We start from the raw sequence: 26955 nt of genomic DNA on the forward strand, positions 1-26955 counted from the left end.
TAACTACTAAATTAAAAATCTTTGCGGCACAAGAAATGCGCTGATTTTTCGTAAAGAATAATAAAAAAAATTGCCGCAGTTGTCGGAGACCAGGAAATTCAAGCACAGTGCTCCGAGATCCACACACACACAACACACACACACACATACACACCTTAAAGAGAAACAGAAAGTTATTACATCCTACCATTGACCGCCCGCAGCTCCGCTAGTTCCTCAGGATCGATCTCAACTTCCAAGTCTTTTTTGCGTTTCTCATCCTCGCGATACATCCGGACGGGTTTGCTCAATTCCACCTGCAGTTGCTCCTCCGTGTAGTGGTACCACGTCTGGAAAGTGTCATAAATATCGCTCACCGAATCCCTACTAAATTGTGCCAATTGCAGATGCTCCTTGAAGTATGGATCTTCCTTGGTCAGCGGATAATTCGTCACCTCCGTGTCATCGCGAAAGGAGAATATCGAGCGACCTAAGACGATCTGCGGATCCCAGAAAGTCGCTTTCATCCAGCTGGCCACACGATCTATCGAGGCACAGTGATGCTCGAGTTCTATACAGACATTCTCGCGTTCGTTTTCGGCCATTTTTAATCTCTGATCACGGCCTGCTTTGTTCAGGTCAAACGCGGACACCGGTAATTTCTCTATCTCTGAATAGGTCTCGTTGGCGTCGAGGAGTTGTCTGATAGTGACCTTCAAAGCTTCCAGATCCTTCGCAATGGCGGCCTTCTTCGCAGCGTAAAATCTTGTTTCTTCACGCAGCTGCATGTTCTGCTGCCATTCTTCCCAGGTTTCAAATCCTTTCTCGTCGATTGCCGGGAAGTTTATTCTGGCTCGGGTCAACGAGGCACGGATTGCTGGATCCAGAGAGGCATAATCTGAGAGTATCTTTTCTTTTCTTTTTTCGTACTGTTCATAGTCCACCGAGTAGACGCTTTTTTCATTCGCGGGCGGTGACTCTGTACTCTCCTGTACTAAAGACAAGAATTGTCATTCTTTTATAAGGATAGATAATGTGAACACAATGTGCTTTTTTCTTCCTATTTCTTTTTTTTGTCACTTTTTAGCTTGCCTTTTTGCCTTTTATTTTATTTGACTTAGCCAGGTACGGAAAATATATAACGTTACTTTTAAAACGTTACTTATAAAACTTGTCAATATTACGGGTCTTTTTTTTTAATGAAAAAGTAACTCGTTACAAGTAACGAGTAAAAGTAACACGTTACAAGTAAGAAATTATTTGTTTTCAATAAATAATGCGTAAGTTACTATTCAAGAATGATTTTTCTAACCTTAACGGTATCGTTAAAGTTATAAAATATTCGCAACATCATTATCAAATTGTTATTGTAACAAAATAACGGTAAAAATAACGATATTATGAATAATGCGTTACTCCCATTCCGTGTCCATTTCTTTGTTTTCTGTCGCCCGAGATAAAAAAACTGATGAATTTCAGAAAAGACAAAAAACACATTTTAAACACGTTACAAGAAACATGATTTTCGATAAAACAATCATAAAGAGAGAGAGAGAAAGGCAAGAGGTAAAAAGTAAGAAGTAATAGAAAGCAAAGAGCATATTGTAGATCAGAAGAAAGAGAATTTAAAGAAAGAGAATTTAAAGAAAAAGAAATCGAAGATTTTAATTTAAAAATGCTCTCTAAATTTAGAGTAAAATTTCGCTCGAAGAGACTGAAAATTTAGCCTGTCTTGAAAGAAGAGTAAAAATACGGTCACTCTTGTTCAAGAGTTTAGATTTTCATTCTTTTTTCAAGACATACTAAATTTTCAATCTCTTCGAGTGAGATTTCACTCCATGAGATTTAGAGAGTGAAAAACTATACAATTATTAATACACACTGTTTTACTTTCACGATGAATGCGCGTCGCAACCAAGGAACCATCATGGCCAAGAGCAACTACTGTATTACCGTCGGAACTGACGATAGCCTTCCGGTTGCCCGAGTCGAGTCTATGGTGCATTGGTATCACGGCAACGACTTGCTGTATTGTTCCATCACGAATAATGACCAATCCGTCATAAGCGCACGTAACAATCCAACGTCGATCAGCGACGACATGAGCGAGTCGTACATGATGACCCGTCACCACTGCGTCCATCAAGGTCGCGTACTTGAAGTGTTGCAACCTCACTATATGCAATTGCCGTTCGAAATAAGGTGAACCTATTAGCAGTTGAGGATCGTCAGGCGCGTGACACAACTCGTAAAAGACTGTGGGCAATGTTACAATGTCGATGATCTTGTTGACCAGACGTTTATCAGTGTCGATGTTGTACACGTGCAGCTGCTGGCCCACCGAGCAGAACGACTCGTACTGTTAAGTTCATAATGTCAAATTATAGCCAATTTGATTTACTTTTAATCATATTTACAGATTGCTACAACTCATACTCAATATGTCATTAATTTTAATAAACAACCCGGAAAAAGAATGTTTCATATATAATTATATATGATTATATGAAATTATGTATAATTATATGAAAAATTGACATATTTTATGTACAATTATATATAATTATATATAAAATATCCATTTATATATAGCATTTTTTTCTCGAGAATGGAGTTAAATAATTTAACTTAACAATGTATTAAAACAATGAAAGGAATGTTTGCAATAGCAAGTAAGAATAAAAAAAACGCACGGTGTGCAATAATTCAAATAATAATTATATATTTACTTTTGGGGTTACGTAAGAATCGATTAAATGTTCAATTTTAAACCATTCTTACATTAATTATTCTAGTGTGAGATTCTCCGAAATTATATTTAAATACATTTAATTTGACTTAAAAGACCTCGCATTAATCTTATAGAAAATTGAGTTCGAGTGAAAATAATTAGTTTTCATATACAGTTGCTGCTAAAAATTTGCGGCTAATAAGTAATTTTATTAATTGTATTGCTGAGATAAAGAACTTTTATAAATAATCTAGCATACACTAAGTACTTTTTTAAGTATTTTAGTATTTAAAATATCGTTAAATTTAATATAACAATAATTTATCATTATATAATGATTACATATAATAATTTAAATAAATTAAAAAGAAATTGAAAACAAAAATTATTATAAAATTGTATATTGGCCGAAAACTTTTGCAACCACTGTAATATTATAGCTTATAAGGTATTGAATATGTAAATTCAAGATTCAATGGTTTATGTTGTGTCAAGTCTCTCTCTCTCTCTCTCTATAAACTATCCATTGTTAAATTTTATGTCTATAATATTTTCTGTTCACTACATTATAAATTACATTTTGTGTAAAAGCTAACTCATTTTACCGGGATTCAATTTCCCATACAATTGTAGTGCAAGGTTTAATTTGTTATCTATTTTGTAAGTGCGAGCGTTAATGTGGACATTGTTTACTTTGAAACTAACTAGTTCAACTACAGAAATGGATTAATTTACATTTTGATATATAATTATTTTATATATATATAAAAGTTAAAAACAAAATGTTATTTAATTGAAGGAATTAGATTACCATTGTTCCTTTGACATCTAACAATATCGCGTGGAGCACGAGCACCTTTAGGTTTGTGCTCGCCTCATCATACAGCACCACGTCGACAAAGCCTCCCTTCGCTTGAAGCTGGGCCATTACTTCCCACGGAGCATCGCTTTGCAGATTCACGCAATAACAATTACCCGTCTCCTTCTGTGCGACGATCAGAAATCTGTCGGCAACAGAAATCGATCATCGAGAGATATGTAATCCTAATAGCGCTTATACTCTCGCTCTAAACTAAATGACTAAATACGTTCGGCAGAAATGCACTTAGAGGAGTGTTGTCAGTTGCTTCTTATGAAAACGGAACATCAATGCTCATTTTTTAATAGAGCATCACAGTCGCGAAATATTGTATATGATGTAGAATTCTTATATTTTAGACTTTGTTTGCCATATCTTAGAAAATAGATAACAAGTTTTTAATTTATGTTTGTTATTATGTTGAAAAAGATTTCGACGCCCGATTTGCAAAATGTATATAAATTCACACAGAAATATTTAAGCACTAAAATCCGTTTTAATCGAAAATAAAGTTTTTTTTATTTAATTTTAGATTTATTAAATTAGATTTATTCTTATCGGTCCAAATTCGTATCATAATTGTTTAATGTTATTGTGTTTAACAGCATACTCTTTAATAAATACTTTCGTAATTTATTAAAAGTATAATTAATGCATTTTGTTGATTTGTAAACAACAGGAATTAGGATTTTTATAAAATTGGGCAAATGCTCTTAACTACGAATTATTATTATTATTAATAGTTTATATGGCTGTAACTTTTACGAAATCGATATGCGAATTATCTCATTGTTAGATCATACTTACTTGCCGGAGTGGGAAAATTTTATAAAATTTAAGGGTTTCTTCTGGAGACAAAAGTGCGCCAGTATCATCGGTTGCTCCGGATCAGTGATACCCAGAATTGTCATTTCACCACGATCGCTAACGACAACAATCAATGGATTGTCCGGATGCGAAACTAGAGCCGATATATTGCCTTCTATATCAAGTTCCACTTTGGAGACTTTACTGCCGCTGTAGCTTTCGAAGATACTTAACTCTTTAAGGTCATCTGTCGCCGCAAGATGATGACACCAAGGATGCAAGAAATCGACAAAGTGATGTTTAGTACCGTGGTATAGGTACGTATGAATCGTTGGCGTTATGCCTTCACCCTCAGAGAACATCATCTGCATCAAGTAACCCTCGAGAGTGTAGTAGAAAAGTTTATTTTCAGAGGGATGCGCGATCAGAATATAAGGTTTGTTGATCGATTTGATGTACCATAGTTTGTGCCAGACATTGGTCGTCGGTTTTTTCTTGAAGTAGCGGATCTGACAGAAAGTCGTTTTAAGGATGATACCGCCACGAAACCAACACACGACTGGTGTCTCAATGTTCATACAGATCACACAGCGTTGCGAAAATACGATACGAAGGACACTGGTACCGTCGTAATTGCTCAAATATACATGACCGTCTATATCAGTAATAGCCAATAGCGGATTAGTCGGCATATTCGGACACCAATCGATCCCGCGAATCATAGCTTCTTGCGGCAGTTTAACTTCGTAATCTTTACAAAGAAAATATTTTACGTATTTTAGAATTTTTAACTGCTTGTTTTATTAGAAATCTGAGTTAATCCTTTGAGAACGAGTTTTTTGACAAAGAAACTTAAAGAAACCCTTGTTTTCTAATAATTTTCGGAATTGCTGAATTTGATTCTGCTCTCAGAATTCGAAAATTTCAAAAAAATATAACACAAATAAGTAAACAAAATAATCTGATTATAGTGAAGCTTTAAGAGCGGTTTCAAGAGTTCTTGGTGTCGTACTTGAATGTAATCTGCAATGTTAAATTTCGAAAGAATAGTAACTTCTAATGAAAGAAAATCTAGTGCCATTAAAAATCAAAGTTCGAAAATTAGAACTAACTATGCACGTAGAATGATGAACTTCAAATAAAGTGAAACTATAAACTTGATGTTACATTGCAATTAAGAAACCGAGTTTTATATTAATCAGATTATTTTTTTACTCTATCTATCATATTGGATTTATCATTTTGAATTTTTTATTTTTAACTTCAATTCGAATAAAGTATTACCCCATAGATCAAGTTTCATGAAGCCCGCAGTTTAAAATAAAAGGGGGTGCGCCTAAACAGACAGTTTATCCACAAAGGATTAAAATTATCTTGGAAAGAAAAATAAAATGCCTTTTAAAATAACAATTTTATCGATAATGTCGAGTTCCCAAGTGAGCAATTTTCCGCAAGTCTTTCCCATTTGACCGATGATAGTGCATCCCGTCTGAGTTATCTTGATTATTTGACCGATGTCGTCGCGTATAGGTGTGTCGATAATCACAATTTTTTCTCCTGTTCTCCAGCACCATACAATCATCGGGAAATTCGGATAAGAGCCCAGCGACACGAGATAATCGTTTGGTGTGAACGCAATCGCTAAGTAACCACTGTCGCATCCTCCAACACACTCGCAGATTCTCATCATCGAAGGATACTCGAGGACGAGAATTCGCGGGTTCAGCGATCTCTCGGAGAAGGCGAAAATCGGCGAGGACACGTGACCGGATATACAGCGAGCACCATCACCGGTCGCATCATTCCAACACCAATATAGCGTTTGCTGCCTCTTGACGATGTGAAAGAACACGATGTACACGCCGGTACACCAGGCGAGCACGTCCTTGCCGATCCAAACGATTTCTTCGATTTTGCTGCCGCGTATCCAGCAGGGTGAATAGCTTGTAACTTGATCCATCTTTCACAACGATATGATACTAAGCCAGTAAAATTGTTAACTGATTATAAATAATAACCTAAATGAACATATAACCACTTTGACAAGAGCCGAGAAGAGAGAAACAAGTCACAAACAAATTTACTGAAAAAAGTCTGGTAATAATAATAATCAAGTAGATGATAGTTCCTAGAGTTCTCCTAAGAGTTAACTGTTAAGACAAGATCTGTCCATGTTGTTTGAAATCTACAAAAATTTTTGCACTTAAAATGAGATAAATATATATTCGAGCGTTGAAAAGAGAAAGCAAAGATACTGAGTGCAAAAAGTTACAGACTAATGAGGCAACAATTTTTGATTAATTATATAATAACCAATAACATACAATATACATACATCATTAATTAATACAATGTGTGTTGATATTAACTCTGGTTTGTATTAACTCTTATTGTTAAAGGAACTTTAATAGATACTGAAGCTTTAGTGAAATAATTTTAATGAAATTTCAATTAATATAACGAAAACCAACTAAATACTAATTTTACTTTCTAAATATTATCTTATTTTTTTAATTATTACCAAACTATTGGTTACTATTATTGTTATTATATTTACTAAATATTGCATCAATACGCTAAACCTAAATTTAAATAAAATACATTTAATAGCAATTAATTATAGACTTTTTTTTAGTGTTAAATAGGTAATAACAAATTTTGAAAGGACAATGTCATAAAATGATTGATTTGTTAAGTTAATAATTTTGCAAATATGTATTAATAAGATTAAAAATTGAATAACGGATTATGTGATTAACAAAAATTATAAAATCAAATTTTAATTAAAAACGTCTTATTTAATTATTATTTAATTATTATAATTATTATTTAAAAGTTACATAAATTTATAAAACATTGCATTTAACGTTTATACTTACTAACGTAAATATAAAAAGTATTATATATCAAGTAAAATGAAATCAATAATTATTAATGATCGTTATTTTCATCAGATTTTTCAAACGTGTTATTCAATGCCGCCGTATCTGAATGACTGAATGAGGCAAACTTCTTATTGCCTTCGGCAATGTTTGAGACTAATTTCCTATGGAGTTAAAAGTTTCCATTGTTCTCTATTGTAAAGGTAACAACGTAAAAACCCAAAAATTCTACTCAACGTTGGGGGTTAAATCGGTTTTTTTTCTTTTTTTTTTTTCATATTGAAAAAGTAAATCCAGATCAGACAATGATCAGACTATGCTTGATGTTGCGTGTCAAATCTATAAATACTGGATATTGCATTCAACAATAATCCTTTCATTTAAAAAAATTGTTTCTTTAAATTATATAAAATATGTAACAATTGAAACGTAAGGACAAAGATAATAACTTGTATGTCATAGTAATAAAAGATTTCATGAAAAATTAACGAAAGGTCTTCATCCATGCAACATGCCGGTAGCAGACAATGTCATTTAAAAGTGACGGAAAATATGATGTTCATTCATTCCGTCAACTAACGACAAAGCGAAGAACATTTAACCGAGAATTACCTGTTTAACTGTTGCGCCTCCATTGTCTCTACTTAATTCAACCAGTGACAACTATTCTCCAGTAACATCCTTCATGTTTATTGTATAACTGTACTTTAAAGTATCCTGACAGAAGATGGATTCAGCCCCATTCAAACAAGACACTCACACTTTATCGATTCAGCTCAATAAACTGAGGAGTGAAAGAATGTAAGCAATTAAAATCTCATTTTTGTAAGGGAAGCCTACAAACGTATAGAGAATCATATGCAGTTTTAAAATAAAATAGACAAGTCAGACTATAAAATTTGTATGCAACATTTGATTCTCAATCTATCTACTTAAATATTTTAAACAATTTTACTTCGTTTAACAGGAACATATTTTTTGGCTTTGAAGGAACTTACGAAATATATATCTTCAGAATTATTAAAGCTTTTGTTATTAATTTTATTTTTTTTAACAGTTCAAAAATGACAAATAAGATTGTGAAACATTACTCTAAATCATTATTCTTTAAAAATTAGGAAAAACAGAATCACCCATATTATGTTCCAATTATAGATTAAGTAATTATTTTTATTTATTATTATCTTAAAAATAACATTTATTTATATAAATGACGATTAGAATTACTACGGAATTATTAGAGAATTATTAGTTTAGTTTTGATGATTGAATTTCAAAACTTCAACCAATCTCATTTCGATTTTGTGTAATGTAAATATTGAAAAGTTATTGAAATAATTTTTTCAGTCTAAATTCTCTCTATTTTCCTGTCTCTTTCCTTTTTATTTTTAATATGCTTGTTACAAATTTGCTCACAGTCCGCTCGAGAGTACGTGTTTTCGTGCAGTTTCTTCAGGTTTGCATTCGCTGGTGGCGACGGATATCGGGTACCTTCGACAGAGAAGTCAGCACGCCGATCTCTCTCCCTCTCTCGAAGAAAGAATTTGGCAGGCTTAAGACAAAAGGTGATTAGGATACGCGCAGTCGATGGTGGTTTATAAAGACCCCCATAGCGTGGCGTGATGAGGTCAACCAGCAGGGAGTCATCCGTATAGCGAGGCCCGATCAAAAACTTATCCTTGCCACGTGATATACTGCCCGTGGATGCCTGCCAAGCGTTCTCTACTCACTCTCTCTCTCTCTCTCTCTCCTTCTCTCTTCTGACCTGGTCCTGACTGCCCTCCCTGACCGGCAAGTCTGACTGACTGACTGACTGCCTACCTTGAGACTGCCTGATTTCGTATCCTCGCGTATCCACGGTCGAAAGGATCTACCTCGCTTCGTCCGCGGCGTCGTACGTGCTGCACCGTCGCCTCGCCATTAAAGTGACGCCCGCTGAGATTTGTATTTGCATAACCCACCGGCTGCGTACCGATCGGCATTATCGACGAGTGCTTGTGAACAACGAGCGGCGTCGTCTTTCCGGCGTCGCTTAAACCGACTCGCGTGGGAACCTGAGAGCGGGGTACATCATGCACTTCGTTTCACGAGTGACTCCGATCAACTCTCATTCTTCTTATTTACTGTTGCGTGATGCTTAACTCAGTTATAATTTTTCACGAGAAAATTACCTCGTGAAAAAAAATGTATCAAATTAAAATTCTCCAGGCGCACGCAAGTTAATACAAGAAGGAAAATTATCACTGAGAAAAATGTGTTCTGATTAATCCAATAAAAGAATCCAACAAAAATGACATTGGATCTGATTGTCATAATCAGAAATTCTATTTATCCTCACCAAAATGCCATTCTTCTGGACCTTCTTCTTATTGGTTTAATTAGAACATAAGTTATACGAATAAATTGAAATATAAAAATCGACTGCGAGCAAAGGAAATCATTGTTGAGAGCCCAAGAATTCTAAGAGTAATGACCATCAGTCGAGAGCAGTCTATCTTATCGTATAATACAGCTTTTTCAAGCGGTCGAGAATTAAATTCCGCGTCGGTCGATTGAGTTGATACTCTTGCAGAAGATACGCATAGGCTATGCAAGCGTGAACGCCCAGCACCGGGCATTCGTGCTTAACATTTAGTCTCGCGATCTCGCGCAACGACTCCCGGGGGAGGCGCGCGCCCCGTGAGGGCGGTGGAGAAAAATGGTGATCCGAGGCGGAAAGCGGCACAGCCAAAGGAGCATCATCCGCGTGTATACGCGCCGATCGTTCCGTGGTGGCACGCACACGTGCTGCGCGACGAGCAACCGCCGTCTCGTATCACATCGTCCGCACAGTGTGGGAAACCGCGCCGCCGAAAGACAGGGGGAGAGAGAGAGAGAGAGAGAGAGAGAGAGAGAGAGAGAGAGAGAGAGAGAGAGAGAGAGAGAGAGAGAGAAAGAGAGGGGGGGAGGGGGAGGAAAGACCGCGAGAGGAAGAAAAGAGGAAGAGGGAACGACTCGAACGCGGCAGAGTAGCATTTAATCAGAGCCTCGCGTCGAAGTGCACGGTACACGTGTACGTATACAAGGAGGAGAGGGGGGGGGGTTGAAAGGGGGAAGTAGAAGAGAGCGGTATATGGTTCGGTTAGTTTTTGCTCGGGAGGTTGCCTGGAAATTGGCGCCAAATTAGTAAGGAGGACGAGGCGAGGCTCACGGTGCCTTGGGCTGCGTGACGCGAGACATTAAAAGTAACCTCTGCTCTTGTACACCCCCGTCCCTCCGCCGATCGCTGCTGCTCCTCTCCCGCCCCTTCGCCCCGTCCTTCCCGTTCTGCCGTCGTCCTACCCAAACCGTCCTTTTCGCTCTTTCTCCATGCAGCATCACAACAACTCTTCCTTCTTCCTCTCCATCTTCTACTTCTTCTCCTTCTTCGCCTCTTTCTCTCCTCCTCCTCCTCCGCAAAGATGTCCGTGCTCCGGAGGAACGGGCAGCAGCTTAGAACTCCTCGGCCTCCCAGTAATCACGTCCGCCCAACGAAAGGAAACGAGAGAAAAAGGAGGAATTCGCACTTACACCGAACGCAGGTCTGCGCGTAGCGATTGGGGGGGTAGGTAAGGAGTATCTTAGGGAGGAGAGGGACGCGGGGGGAAGCGTGTGATACCGAGCCGAGGCCGTTCGAGGATGGTCGTTGTCGAAAAAGGGTATCACGCCAACGGTCGCGAGAGAACCAGGCCGTTCCCCTGCTTCCCGAACCACCGAATTGCCGGTACCATAGCGCACGGAATGACGGAGTATCTCACGAGCTCGAACGTTTTTGTCGCTGGTATCCTTGGTAAATGTGAACGGCACCAGGAAATTTTGAAAAACGGTGAGAAATTAAGGGCGGGGAGACGACGTTTTGTAGCAAATTTGTAGGCGCCGTGCCTCGTTCTTCACGAATGGGAGTTGACGGTGAGAAACGCATGAAACGCAGAGCAATTAACGCGCTCATCATCCATAGAACTCTCGAGAGTTTCTGGAATTTTAAACATACAGATCGTTCGAAAATGATTAGACGTTTGTTTCTTCGAGGACAATTCTACGAAATGGATCAGTGATTATAATACGTAAGAAATCTCTATGATTTCGTGGATGTATTTATCGGAATTCAAGTTTGGACGTTAATTAAATAATATCAATATTTAATCTTTAGTATACACGATTGGATCATTCGTATCTCACGCATTTCTTTTCTTTGAAATACTAAAAGCACCAAGTAATTAATTTATGACATTTATATATAATTTTCTAAATACACAATCTAACAAATACTTTCTAAAGATGTTAAAGTGTATGTGCAATGAAAACTGATTGGAAATGAATGAATCGGAAATTTTTGATCATATCAATCCAGAATTCTAATTGTCTCAACTAGAATTATCCCAGTCGACGCCAATTGAAAACAACATAATATCCATATTATAATTTCATGTTTATAATGCAACTGTTATGTAATACCATATATTACATTACATTTATATTGTTAAATTCGAAATCATTATAACATAGATATGTTATGTTACTTTTAGTTGATGTCTACTATACAATAATAATTTGTAACTTTTCAATCAGAATTCCAATTAACGTATCAAATTTTTTCCGAGTGTGAAAATTGTTTAATAATTTTTGTAAACTTATAAAAGTGATGAAAATTAATTCGAGACACGAACAACCGATCGTACATATAATAAAGAGTCGAAAATCATTGTATATAAAGGTTAAAGAAGAAATCTTTTATAATAAATATTTACAAGATGAGAAATTATTATCAATTATATCATTTAGATATTATTATCATTTATTGCGTACAATAATTATTGTACATCGTTTATTAGACAGAATTGACGATATTATGAAGAATATCAATATCTCGTATTCGTTTTAGAACATTCAAATCGAGTCCACGTCGTTTTAATACATAACCGCAGAGAGATAAGCATAGATTCAGTGGTCATTCACTTTGAGACCGGTCGTTCGCTAGATAGTGCACCCGCAGCCTGGTGATTTGACTTCCATTTCCATCTCTCTCTCTCTCTAGAGGGAGTCTAGCCCCTCGAACACGACTAAAACGCTACTCCCATTACGGATAGACCCGGGTCCTGATTTGCACCGGTGATAGCGCCGGCACACTGCCAGGCGTAGAGGAACGTTGGCCGATGAAAAAGGAGAACAACTAAAAGGGGGTAAAGAGGAAAGAGAATCCTCTGTTCGCCACGCTGCACGGAGGATTCACCTCCGGTCGACGAGGCAGCAGCTGCGCCTTTTGGCCGTCGTGCGTGCGTTGCGCACGCACAGGGTGCCCCCGAAGAAATAGAGAATATCAAGAAAAGGAGAGAAACGGCGGGAAGGGAGGAGAGAGAAAAAGAGAAAGAAGGAGAAAGAGACGCGCGTAGATTATAGATGCGTCGCGATGATCACAGACAAACGTTTAAATCGCTAAACGTCAAATTACATGCGGCGCATTCTCATCCCCTCGTCCCCTCCTCTTTCTCCTCATCCTTTCTCCCCGATCCCATTGACTGTGAAAGATAATAACAGCCCTCGCATAGATTCGGCTAGCTGCCGACTTTTGGTATCGTTCTCGTCAACAGCTGCGATCATCCATCGCGCGTAGATTCGTCCGAGCGTTAGCTCGCATCACCAGTTGCCATAATCATCACCAGTCGCTACGCAGACGATCATCTAATGCTAGTTCTACAATAATAGAATCGGTTCGTAGCGTCACAAACGTTACGGTCCAATCAGAGTCGACCTAGCTTGATTATATTGATTGGACCGCAACGCTTGCGACACGCTTACGACGTTACGATGATACTGATGTAGAATCCGGTTAAGCCTGTTTTATTATATTGGATCATCTAAAAAGTATCCGCGGTTTTTTGTCACTAGATGTGTGTTGATGGTCATATATTTAGTGACAAAGGACCGCGGATACTTTTTAGATGACCCAATATAATAGAGTTGTAAGTCGTAAGCTGTCGAAAGAAATTAACCAATCATAGTTAATTATTTTTTTCACGTACAACTGTGATTAGCCAATTTCTTATGACTTATGACTTACGACCCTATAGAAGCCATTAAGAAGCAAACGAGTGCGTGCTTGGGTCTAAAATAGATACAGTAATGCACAGATCGAGGTAGAAAGAACAGAATATTCTCTGTTTTATCTTAATCTTAGATGTTTGATACGCGCGAAAAAGAACGCGTCGTCAAATTCTGATTCTGTAACCCCGATCGATATCTACTCGTTGAGACTCATTCTAAAATGTCGCTATCTTAGCACGATTGTTGAGACACAATTGAAAAATTGAAGAGAATAACAGATTTCATGTATTCTAATATATTTAGTTTCTGACAGACAGAATTCTGTTATTGTCTGTTCCTATTGCTTTTCAATTATATCTCAGATTATAGTTTTTAAGTATAGTCTGCTGCAAGAAGGAAAATAAGAAATTCGCGCGAATACGCGTCAATGACTGCGTTCAACAGGAAAAGCTTTTGTAACTATTGTCTCAGCATTAAACATTCCAATGTTTGCAAAATTGCTGCAATATTACTGGATGTTCCATGCTGTCTGGAGTAACATTCTTTAATTTAATTTTTTGCCCTTAGTTTCCCAGGATCTAAATATATAAACTAATCATATTAAAGTTACAACAGTTGCAAAACTTATACTTTTTTTTATTGTCATTCGCAGGCATTCATACCGAATTCCTCGATCAAGTTCCCTTAGATGTTCCCTTAGATGTTTTACGAAAAGCAGCTTTGTAACTATCATCCCAGCATTGTTGCAATATTATTGAAATTCCATGCTATATCTGGAATAAGATTTTTTAATTTATTGATTCTTAGTTCTTGTTCTTAATTTTTCCTTAATTCATGGATTTAAATGTATAAACTAATCATATTAAAGAATTTCACAGCAGTTGAAAAGCTGCTTTTTCTGCTGAATACAGCCATTCGTATTATGGCGGATTCCTCAAAGCGTTCCCTTTGGGTGAATTCAGATCTTGACAGAAAAGCAGAAAGCAGAAAAGCAGCCAATCAAAACTTGCGCTTATAATAAGCAGAAAGCTGAAATCAGAGACTAGTTCTGATTGGCTTGCTTTTCTGTTTTTTTGTCTAGTTCTAAACCCACTCTTAGACGTTCCACATCGCGAAAAACAGCGAGCTTGCAACTGTTGTTCTAGATAGCATGAAACATTTCAGTAATGTTGTAATAAAGTTCAGCATTGTTGCAATATTGCTGGAATATTCAATGCTATCTGAAGTAAGATTTTTAAATTTAATTTTTGTTCTTATAGTTCCTCATTGGATTATATGCATAAACCAATCATACTAAAGACTCTCAACAATTGTTGCAAAGCTGCTTTTTCTGCTGTGAACACAGTCATTCGTATGACGGATTCCTTGAAGCGCTTCCCTTAAACATTCCGCATCGTGAAAAGTAACTTCGCAACTGTTATCCTAGGTATAATGGAATATTCTAGTAATATTATGGTAACCTTACAACTTTGCAATATTGCTGAAACGTTCTGTTTACGCTATCTGGGGTAAAAATCTCTAATTTAGTTCTTACCCTTAATTGCTCATTGGATCCAAATATATAACATTAAAAGCTCTCGCAACAGTTGCAAAGCTGCTTTTTTTTATTGAACGCAGCCATTCGTACCATGGCGGATTCCTCGAGGCGCTCCCTTAGACGTTCCACATCGCGACCGCACACGACGCGTCGACACGGCGGGTCACTTCGAGTCAGTAACATCAATTAGCGTCTTCTCTCGCGCATTCGTTCTTTGCGCCTCGCCGGACGGCGAGCATCCGCGTGCGCTTAAATGTCCACGGATCTATCCATGCCATGGTCTTCGACAAAAGGAAGCGGCGAGGCCGTGCCGTCACCGGCCGCGCGATGACATATGAGCTACCGGGCTCTTTGTGTCGTCTTGAATACCGCTTAAATTGGGGAACGCGAGCCATCAAGGGGCTACTGAACATCACCCCGCGGACATTGCGATTTATCACCGTTCCACGTACCACCAGGAACGGTTAAGGCTAATCAGATCCGGCAAGAGTGCGCACTGAGGAAAATAAAGTTTTCAAAAATAAAAAGAAGGGGAGAAACGATTAGACCAAAATTGATGCAATCGCGATCTTCCCGGCGCCAATCGGCTGATCTAGTTCGTTGCGGACACAAGGAAAGTAAACGACTCGTTAATAACGTCAATCTCGTAATACTCGACGGAATGGCGTGCCGAATCGGCAATCGAAGTAGATCGGTCATTCGCATTCTGCATTGCTTTGATGCCAGTGAGAGGAGATCGACAAACATTCGCCGCCTTCATTAGGTTTCTAGATCTACCGATTTTGCGCAATTGGTAGTCCGTTATACACGGACGATTTAGCACCGTTAAGTCACTTGATAGAGACAAACTATGATTACGGGAGGGTAAACTAGAAAAGGAGGTGGACAGGGGTCATTAACCTTCATCCGCAGTCTACATTTAGCACCGATAAACGTCCATTTATTATCTTGAAAGATAAGCATAATATTTCTCTCTCTTTCTTTATCTTTATACAGCACTTAAGCTTACACTCAATATTACTGGATAGTTTGCAATGTTACTGTAATATTGCTAGAACGTTGCTGTATAATCTGTACAATATGAGTCTCTCCGTTTCTTCCAAGAATCGTTCTTGTCTTCGAAATCTTTTTGGTCCGAGGATTATCGTCCAGGAAAATTGTATATACGACATACCTTTAGTTATAATCCACGTTCGGCGACTGCCTGTAACTTACATCAGCGAGATAGCTTAACAAGATAGACGATCAGAACTCGCGCGCGCGTAAGAGTGCGCGCTCAACAAACGTTAAAAACGTCAGTGGGAGAAGGGGTCCGCGCAGTGTATATATACATGCCAGGTAGATATATAAGGAGCAGATGCGTCTGTCATTAATATGAGCGGGCCGGGCTATTAATAATCGGTTAATGAGGCACTCTCGTCCCTCGCCATCCCTTCCCTGCCGCCCCCGCTTCCCTGTCGTATGTGCGTGCATATAAGACCGACTGTACGCTCATATCACGCCACCATGGACAAGGGGGATGATCGCGCACGTACACGTACACGTATACTATACGCGTGCGTTTTCACACGCGCCCACGAATCGCATTGTACTCGCGCCCGCGCGATCGTCAAAGGGCCCCGCCGAACGTCGTGATTTATAATCGGCCGCGTGCAGCGGGTAAATAGGTTGAAGAGGAGATGGCGGGGAAAGAGGTGCGATTGAGGTTGAAGACTTCCGTCCGAAGGAAAACACGACGATACTTATTTTCTAGTGATCAATGATATCATGATGAGCTATGTGCGTTACGATGTAAAATATATGAAATATTGAAGTCAAGAATGAAGATCGTGATGCTCGAAAATTGTTAAGGATTAAGAAGAAATTTTGTTACGCTTTACGTAATAGAAGTGCGGGTGAATTGCGATAATAGCTATTCAATTTTTTTGATGTAAGGTCTAACTCGTTTAGTAAAATATCTAATCTAACCATTTTCATATCATCGTAGAATATTTGCGATTTAATACTATTACAATAAGTTAATCTAAACTTCTATGTATGAATAAATCAAATAAGTAAGGAAAAATCAATTACTAAACATTTCTATATGTAAATTCTAAGTACATCTTTCAGTATAAATTGTGCGCCGCGTACTGTTGGATTTGAAACACAATCATAGTCGGATCTTTATATTTAAGACAGGCTTAAGATGCCATAAGTCAATCACAGAGCAATATTGGCATTTTAAGACATTATTTTGATGATTTTTACATAAGAATTAAATATTTGCCATACTTGAAGTTGAAATAATATATAAATTGATCGTTAATTCAATAATAATGCTATTAGCATCTTTATGTAAAAAAAAAATGTAAATAAATTATTGAAAAATTTATCTTAGGATTAATAATAAATTAATTACTTTTTAAATAAATAGCAATAATTAACAAAACATATATATATATATATATATATTTTTTTTTTAAAGCCTCGGTAGTCTAAAACGATACCCATATGGAATAGAAGAGATCCGGGTTCGACTTCCGGTTGAGGTAATATTTTTCGCAATAAATTTATTTACAGTTTTTCAGTACATTAACATGTTTCTAGGATGTCAGATTGAGCATCAAATTATTAAATTATTTATCAACTTAATTTGTGATATTACTATAGTAGTTTAATTGTGTTTACAAGTTCGAAAAATCATTTCGGCGCGCAGTTCAAATAACTACATATTTAGTATATAAATTCACATAGAAATTATTTAAAAAGCATTAAAGATTTAGTTTCAACCGGCATAGGCTTCTAGTTTGTCGATTGTGTTCTCACATACGGTCTAAAATAAAATTCTTATTGTTTATATATTTGAATATATATATTTAAATGATAAAAGTAGAAAATTACATTGGTTTTATACAATGTAATACCATTTCGATCGTTTTGAATCAAGAAAATGAGAATCTTATCGTGAATAATTTTCTCAGTTTTACCTGTCCAACTAAGTCAACGAGGCTTATGTCAGATCAATAACGATTAACTATTGGACAAGGTATCAAAGCGGATAAGTAAAAAGAGTGAGTTCAACTAATCTCAAGTCACTCAGCATACATCTAAACATGTATCGAGATAGAGACTCAATCAGGCTAATCTGATCAACGACGGGGGACCGCCAGGCGAGAGAAATCCAATTTAACACCTTCGAGGGATCCGTGCCGACAGTAATGGTGCCAGAAACTCGAGATTCTTATCGATAACTTAGTCGCGATACATAATTACCAAAATTAATACACCAAATTAAATTGCATCGCGGGCCAATTACGCAATTACAGATCTATATTATCGTACCTCCCTTAGTTCGCACGAATCTCACATGGTTTCTGTTAGGCGATTTCGCAATGAGAGAAAATAAAGGCGGAATATTTCTATCGACTCAGGTAGAGAGGTATATCCGTGTCCTCTAAGATCTGCAGGCAAGTTTCACACCGTGCATCAGGGGAGAAGTCAAAGGGGAAGAGGGAGGAGGAAGAGACGGGGGGGGGTTGGCCTCCGATAATTAAATGAGAACCCCTGAGTATACGAACGCAGGAACGCCCACGCCATGCATCAACCGTGACGTAGATAGGTAACGCCGCTGCAGATGGAGAAGATGGTCCTCCGAGATATACCCCCGCAGTCGGTCTTCCACCTTAGTTAGGGTCAGCTATCTCGCGCGACCCATCTCCGCCTATCCAATCACACACCGCGCACCGCGTATATGGCACGCAAGCGATAATACACGGTGTCCCAATTATCCCGCGACACGGCAAGGGCCCGCGTCTCGACGAGACTCGCTCGTTCGTTCGTTCGCTCGCTCGCTCGCTCGCTCGCTCGCTCGCCGTGAGAGCATTTTCAACACGCCCCCGTTGGTGCCTCCCTGCCCCCTCACGCCGGTTGGGGCCCACAGTGGACGGCGACGAGTGTATCGGTTCCACGTTGTAAATCGCGAACACTCCGACCCGACTCTCCGCCATCGACAGGCATTCCAGCAGCTTGGAAGAGCCGTTCGCTTTTTGTTACTTATTCCTTCGTTCGTTTTAAACGGGTTATTATCTTTAAGAATCCTCTGTCGAAGCACAGTGCTCTCAATTATTCGTAAAGTCTAAAAATACTAAAATAATTGTGGCTGATACAACTTCGATGTATCAATTATTATCACAGTATAATCGAATTGTTTACGTTCATTTAACATAAAAGCGAATAATGAGAAGTGATATAATTTAATATAGATTTCCTGCTGAACAAAACGAGACAGTACGTTTAAATAGTGTGCTTTTGTGTTACACTCTAATGTAATTCTGCATAAATAATGTATTCCCCTAAATAAGGGGAGAACGATAAATAAAAAAGGCGAAAAAACGTTTGTAGCGAACACAACGCCTATCAGCAACGGATTGGCAATTTAACGCACGCAAGTCTGGAGCGTTACGCTCGTCTCTTTCGAAATCCGGAGCAACAAAACGACAGCAAGCAGAGTCTATTGGAAGCAATCTTTAACTGCGCGCCACGATCGAAAACAGGGGGTGAAAAAAAATTTCAATCCAACCGCAATCTCATATCCCTTTCGCGTTTCGTTATTGGATCGAGCTACGGACTGATTAATTAAATTGTTTTTACTTAAGAAAATTGTGTAATGAACATTTCAATTTCTAAGCTCACGTAAGCTTTCAGGATGGGTGGTAGCCTGATGTTTGACCTAATTCGAGTTTCAACCTGTCGTAAACTCGATTTCCTTTATGCGCCTGCATAATGGCGTGTTAGGAACGTAAAGCCGGCTACTTTAGTCTCGAAAAATGGTTATTGTATATATATTTATCGTGGAACGGCTCCAAGTGGAGCGTTGGAACGTCGAAAGGATTTTCACGTCTACGATCGTGACAGCGACGAGAGAGGTGCGGATTTAACTCTTAAGTGCTCGAACAAACGCTGGCGATACTACGTGTCAAATCTTTCTCAAAATTTGCACCATATTATCGCAAAAAGCAGAGATCTAACGAATGTATAAGCACAACGAGCAATAGATGATAAGATGAAAATAAGATGACTCTTCTATAAAAACATTCTATAAAGACATCCTACAATCATATAAATATTTTATTTGTCATATTAGATTTATTTGAGCTCCCTTTCTCTCATTAATATTACTATTTAAATACTAGTTAAATTACTAACAAAGTGAATTGAATATTTCTTATATAATGTATCATACATGACGTCAGATCAGAAACTTTATACGTCTACCGATAGTTTTCGGTATCGTTATGTATTGTTGCGCATATATTTTGTATGGTAAAAAGCTGCGCAATGATATACGATACAAAAATTATCGGTAAAGTGACAATCAATATCACACATGTGATCTATAATATTTTAAATTAATGCTGGGATTTACTTGCACATTTCGGCCAATTTTCAGCTTGGTTCGTGTCCATTACTTCACCGATCAGCGTTTAGACTGGCCGCGGATTGGTGAAGTGAAGGGTAGGAACCAAGCTGAAAATTGGCCGAATGTGCAAAGCACTGCTATAATAAATTGTTTGAATATCGAAAATAATCATAAAAATTATAGTGAATCTGATAAATCAAGTAGATTTTCTTATTTCCTTTATTTCATATCGGAAAATGCCACGATGAATGGCATATCTCAAAAAAAAAAAAATTTATACATTACAGTTTTTATTTATTTTCAAAAAAATTAAAACAACATACTTCGATTGTAAAGCCTAATCAATTTTAAGAATTGTTGTAATCGAAGCTGAACGCATGATCAAGAATGCAATCCACTTGCTACGCTACAAATGCTTCGAAAAATATTTGATAAACAAATTGAAAGAAAGAATGTCATTATTAATTGATCAGTAAAAAAAAAAAATTTTTTTTTTAAGTATTTGTATCAAGAATGAACCGTAGTCTAAATTTGTTTCGGCGCTTTTTGACATGAAAAGTGAGTACGCGATTGCGCACTTGAAGGGTTTGTTTGCGACGCGGAATACAAAGAAAACGGTGATAAACGTGTGCAAACTGCAATTCAAATGGTCCCGAGTAACACAATTGAAAGACGCGATGGAGGTGTACCACGCCCTTGTCGCCATGGCCAGCCAATCCCCGCTGTCGCCTGTGTCGCTCTGTGGTGGGGACAGAGGACAGCGACATTCTGAGTCGTGGAGGACGGAAGCGCAGCATGGCGAGGAAATCCAATACACGTGTCTCCGCTCTTAATTCGGGGGAAGTGCCTAACGTGCCGCGCGAGCTGATTCGCTGTGGAGGGGGAAGCAGGTGACACTTTGCGTGACCTATCGTCGCACTGTTGCGTAGTAAGGAAGTCGATATTATCACAAGCTGTAATCACAGTTGGTAAAAGCTGTAATTTCTCGATTTGAAGCAGAATAATTATTTAATTTTCTTTTGGATAGAATCTTTTCTCCGTGATTTATATGCTTTTGTGCCACTTGGAACGTTACACTATATAATGTTGTGATATTGGAACAATTGCAATTACAACAGAGATTTGAATAAAAAATTAACACGTTTTTAAGTTTCTACTATATATTTAATACATTTATTCAAAAATTGATGTTTAGTATATTATGTATTTATATATTTATGTATATTTTTTGTAGGATGGAAATTTTAAGGGATCTATGCTTTTCTTATGAAAATTGTTTAAACACGTAATGTGTTCTTTCTGATTTATATTTAAGAAATGTACAAATAAACATATATGTACAAAGTATTTTTTGTCTACGTATATAAGATCAATACATCTCTCGTTATAATAAAGTGATAAACCTTTAAAGTACGATTTTAAGTAATACCTATATTTGTCAGAATTTAAGATAGGATTTATAATATTATATATATCGTATAATACGGAAAACAATTGGTTTGAACAATTAGAAAATATATAGAAATACATATTTAAATATATGTATTAAAATACATTAAAATATGAAAACATATATGCACTATAGACTAATGTTAACTTTGTGTTGAATCGATTACTGCTCTTGCGGAAGGATTAGTCTCAGGGTGCTAAATAAATAGAGTTCATTCACTCTTCCTTGCCTTTCTCTTTCTTTAAGTCTTGAAATGTTAATTTCTGATCTTATTCGACTTATGGTTTGGTTTATTACATGTATATACATATACATATATATATATATATATATATATATATATATATATAATTTATTCCACTTTACTTTTCGATTCTTAGATCCGACTTAAAGATATTTAACGAAGCGACAATAAGAGAAGAACCAGACTCTCATCGAGAGCCCCACCCACGAAGGGCGGTGACGGTATCTATGTCGCAGACTGCGGAGGGAAAAGTTCCCGATGACGATCAACGTCTGCGACATCAAAATATCGTAGGGAAAAGGACAGCAGCGTGTTCGCGCTCGGGGGAGGGCACGAGGATGTTGGACGGGGTGAGCAGGTGAGGGACGACGCGCGGGAGAGTCGGGCGTCGTCGAGTGACAAACTCGGAGAGGAGTTGTCACCGTGCTCTCAGCGAATCAGGGGCCCCGAATAGACGCAAAGAGGAGGAAAGAGAAAGAGAGAGAAAGTAAGAAAGAGAGAGGGAACGTGAGGACGTCAAAGCGCAAGCGCTCGCGACCCGCTGGACACGCGGGCGACACATCGATCCACGGTTCCACAACCTCCACCTCCGCCCTCGTCCCGCCATTCTCCTCACTTCCTCCCCCTCTTTCTTCTCCTCTTCTTCCTTTTCCTTCCTAGACCAACCTCCCTCACCCCATCCTCGCGCTTCTCCTTCGGGAACCCCTCGTGCTTTGTCCCTCCATCCGCCATCGTCTCCATCTACCACCCCCACATCCACCTCCGTCTCCTTTCCTTGATTAAACCGCGCTCGCTGCCGCCGCTGCGTTGTTGCTCGTAAAAGTATCAGACCGCTCTCTCGAGGTGACAAGAGAGATTTCGTGTTACGTTCCAGAGGGATGAGAGAGGGTACGGAGGTTGCACAGCTTGGCGCATTGCTAAGGATTAATAAGGTGATTTTTGGAGAATTTTCTTGTTGCTGTTATCGATAAGCGACGTTGCCTTTCAATAATTATTTAAAAATTCAACCGATAATTACATGATTATCTGCATTTTATTTATATTACAAGTTTTTGCTTCCTTGTAATAGTTTATAAAATAATAAATGAAGAGTATCGGCGAGTTTAAAAGATTCCTCTATCAACCGTCAAAGATGTGAAAGACTTGATAAAATAGGAACCTGAATCAATCACGTATCAAAAAAAGAAGTTTCATTTTAAAACATCATAATTAGCTATGAAGAAAACTAACATCGCTAAGACTTTACGGCTAAAGGCGAAATTACGACTTTTCGAGATATACGGAAGTCAGCTCGAGACTTAATCGCTTAAACAGAAGTAAAAATCAGTCGGGGATCGATCGTTGCGCGATTGTACCTTCAAGACCAAGTCGAGACCCTCGAGGATATCGATCTTGATCTTCGCCGGACGAAAACCGAGGGAGCACATTCGGACGCTTCTTGCGCAATGTCCGTCGTACCCGTACCTAGAGTATCGATTCCCTCTCGCACCTCCGCCTTGGAGGAGCTCGTAGTTGGCGGCACGGAGGGGGTGGGTACTGGCCGACAGGCTTACTCGCGTCTCACGGACGACAAGAGGGTGATATATTACCACGAACTACCCACTGGGACCCCACGCCACCGCCAGCGCCACTACCACCTCCTCGCGTACCCCCCTTTTCTCTCCGTCGTTCTTCCTTCGTCTTCTTTCCTACAACCCACCGGTCCCCTTTCCTTCCGCAACCCGGTGGCGGCTCTTCAAACTACCCTTTCCCTTCCTCTTCCTATTCCTCTTCCCGTCGTCTCCTCCCTCGTCTCCATCGTGCCCGTCCTGCGAGCTTTATTCGAAGGAAGATCCATCTCCATAATGGCCCCCACGCCCATAGACTTCTCACACGCTCTATCCGCATTGTATATACGCCGTCCTGGAAACTCACGAACTCGACGACCACACGTACGTACGTAAATAATATGTACATATAAAGGTATGTACCGGCTGTCTCAGGAATCGAGCATGTTCTTTCGACTCGGCGAGTCCCTCGGCAAGTTTGCGGTGGATTTTTAGCGGCGAAATGTCATAGATTAAGTAGGAGTTAGATATTTTGGTGCGAACATGTGGCTACGGCGAATACCAATATTTGATTTTTCGTTCGATAGACTCTTAATATTGTAGAACAAATGTTACATCCAAAAAAAGAATAATTCAGATATTAATGCGATACTTATCTTCATATGCATCTGATTTCCAATGTTAATTATTAATTATTAACATGTATGAGGCATATAAAATAAGTATTGCATTAAAATCTGAATTATTTTTTATTAACTTATTAATTAACACTTCTTCTTTCTCTTAGGTTAGGCCTCTGGTCTGTGCCTCTCATATGCTTGTGGTGTGCACGCTGATTATTCAATTATCACAAGCATATGGGATCTACATATAGGATCCAGCGGATTTTTCGAAAGGTGTTTCTGTGGACAAAAATACTTTCGGGAGGTTGCCGACCTTTTCCAAGAGGAGATACGAGCATAAATATTTTGGTTCCTATCAGGATCAAATCCGGGATCTGATGAACCAGTGCGTTGTCTGCCATGCTACGCTCGCGCTCAGAGCTAATTAACACTATTATATTAATACTTCAACATTTTCGCTGTTATAATTATAATTATATACAGTCATTATAAACGTATATATTTTAACAGCTTGTAATGTAATTATGTATAGTCATTGATAATATTAAATATCCCCTATATTCATATAAAATCACACAAAATACATACACGTTAATATTTCATTGAAATCTAGAAATGTATTATTGCAGAAACGAATTTATTCATCAAAGTGAAGTCCATGTGAAATCTGATGAAGAACAAAGTGACTTTACTTTGATTCCTTCATTTTTGTCCTTCATTTTCAAGCTACTCCATAATTTAGGTGTCAAGCGTTCCACCTACGAAAGATCTCATATATCTATGCGCACATGTATATATATATATATACGAACGTGGCGGAGACGTCTCGGAGGGACCGATCGACTGACGGGAACCAGAGATTTTTTGGCACAACGCTCGAGAAATGTGCTCGTAGACCGACTTCGTCGGCCGATGACGTGTATCCCTCGGTGGCGTGCAATGGCGTGGAATGAAGGGGGTTGACGAGAGAGGCGGGCGGGTGGCTCTCCGGCATTCGACGCATCCTTCCTAGAGCGAAGCGGACGAGTCCTTTTTCCGAACGCCTCTCACGGAATAGATATCTACATTTGGGATTTCACGCGAGCATCTCGGAAACTCGGGAGCAAAGGGAGGCAGGGAGAAAAGAGAGAGAGAGAGAGAGAGAGAGAGAGAGAGAGAGAGAGAGAGAGAGAGAGCCGGCTCGCCGGGAGTTCTCACGCTATACGTTGCATTCTGCCCATCTCTTATAATTCTTTCTTTGCCCTCCTACTCGTATCTCGGGGTATACCCGGCTCGACAGCGGCACGAACCTTTCGGGGGCGAAGCTCTCATTATGCGTGTCCAATCCACTCGCGAACGGCACGAAGATCGCTTCAGAGATCGCGAGAGTGTATCCCCCTGCCGAGAGGATCCTAGTATGTGCCGGTATGTACATACGCATATATCTCTCTCGTGAGCGTAACGTGTAGCTCCAATCTTTCCAAATTCCTGGCGTATATGCCATTGAATGTTCTTAGAACACTGATATTACAAATTTATATGTATTGTTAGATAGTTAGAAAACTACACTATTTATGTATTCAATGTATGTGTAGGTGCTGGTATAATATATAAACAATAATTTTTAATTACATAAGTATCCTCCTTCTTGTAAAGAATATGATATAGCGTCTATTTTATGACATAATATTATCCTCTTCATAATAATATAATAAGGATGTTTTTAACGTACTAAACTTCAAAAATATACTTGACGGAAAGTATCTTCTGATGTGTACATAAACGTATGTATATATGTATCTATATAACAATAATTATTTTATGTGTATATATATGTATACACTGTAAAAAATAAAATATTAATTTTAACACTTTTGCATGCCTCAGAAAATCCATTAAATGTCTTTAAGTTAAAATTAACATTTTATTTTTTACAGTGTATATACATATATATATATAATACAGTCACGAAACTAATTATCCGTGCGTTATATCGATTTCTTCAGACTATTCTTCAAATTAGTATGACAACACTCCTCTCTCAATTAGTTAAACTATTAATAACATAATATTGTAAATATATATATGTAAAATAACCATTTTTAACATTCTATAATAGTTTGAAGAAATCACTGCTAACGATGCACTATCCGAACAATTAGTTTTGTGATTATATATCGAGCATTTTTTATCGTTGTATACAAAAGACATTTGAAAAGATTATTTGATACAGAGTGCTCTTAACCGTCGGATTTTTTTAATTAATTTTTTTTTTAAAGTCGATCTTGAAGCAATCGTCATGTATTTTTATTCCTCTAAACTGTCATTAAATCAAGTTCTTACCCTTTTATCGCGATATAATCACTCCCTCGCTCGCACTATTTCTCAGTCGCGGCCGTTTTTCGAGGAGCGAGAAGCTACATTCTCAGGGCGGACTCGGGCCGGTCGGGATTTAAATTCTCGCCGAAGGATAAAAAATTATGAAAATCCGCGGGCGCGCCGAGACGTATACACCTGCCGCCCGGGTTTGCAGGAGTTTTCCGCGACGCGGGTCGACGGGGGAAACGACGGCGGCGGCGGCGGCGGACAGATTAAGCTTAGGGAGATTTATGGGCGAGCATGTAACGAGCAACTTTTTCATGGGATGCGCACGCTGGGGTTAGCCTCCGGGGGTGGGATTAGCATAAGATCCAGCAGCTGCAGACCGCGCGCGTCGAGGTCCCTGTCCGTTCCTATATACGCGTCGTTCTCCCCTGAGTTTTATTCCACGCAAAAAGGAAGACTTCCCGCCTCCGTCGCTGCCGCTGTTGCCTCCGATTTGACCCGGATGACGTTCTTCCTCGTGATGCCTTCGTG

General features: G+C 38.5%; 3 protein-coding genes across 8 annotated transcripts in view; all 3 read right to left on the reverse strand.

Moving 5' to 3' along the window:
- Positions 1 to 26955, reverse strand: part of LOC105144233 (uncharacterized) — a 242057-nt gene that overhangs the window by 176808 nt on the left and 38294 nt on the right. The window lies entirely within an intron of this gene.
- Positions 1 to 26955, reverse strand: part of LOC105144231 (Chromatin assembly factor 1, p180 subunit) — a 61255-nt gene that overhangs the window by 4409 nt on the left and 29891 nt on the right. Inside the window, exons 1-4 of one of the 2 annotated variants that reach the window (XM_087410900.1) lie at positions 4377 to 5676; positions 3522 to 3714; positions 1862 to 2338; positions 188 to 968 (exon numbers count right to left, since the gene is read on the reverse strand). In XM_087410900.1, coding sequence (XP_087267026.1) covers positions 188 to 968; positions 1862 to 2338; positions 3522 to 3714; positions 4377 to 5098 — 2173 coding nt within the window. In that variant the 5' untranslated portion in view covers positions 5099 to 5676. Of the gene's footprint in view, positions 1 to 187; positions 969 to 1861; positions 2339 to 3521; positions 3715 to 4376; positions 5677 to 26955 lie in introns of those variants that run through there. The other variant, XM_087410901.1, reaches the window with a different exon arrangement.
- On the reverse strand, positions 5684 to 11690 carry LOC147908174 (cilia- and flagella-associated protein 43). The gene has a single exon (XM_087410905.1). It carries the CDS (start codon positions 6334 to 6336, stop codon positions 5746 to 5748), a length of 591 nt encoding a protein of 196 aa, XP_087267031.1. The 5' UTR covers positions 6337 to 11690; the 3' UTR covers positions 5684 to 5745.

The sequence above is a fragment of the Acromyrmex echinatior genome, chromosome 11, assembly GCF_024713525.1.
Source record: "Acromyrmex echinatior isolate Ae372 chromosome 11, ASM2471352v2, whole genome shotgun sequence".
NCBI classification, from domain to species: domain Eukaryota; kingdom Metazoa; phylum Arthropoda; class Insecta; order Hymenoptera; family Formicidae; genus Acromyrmex; species Acromyrmex echinatior.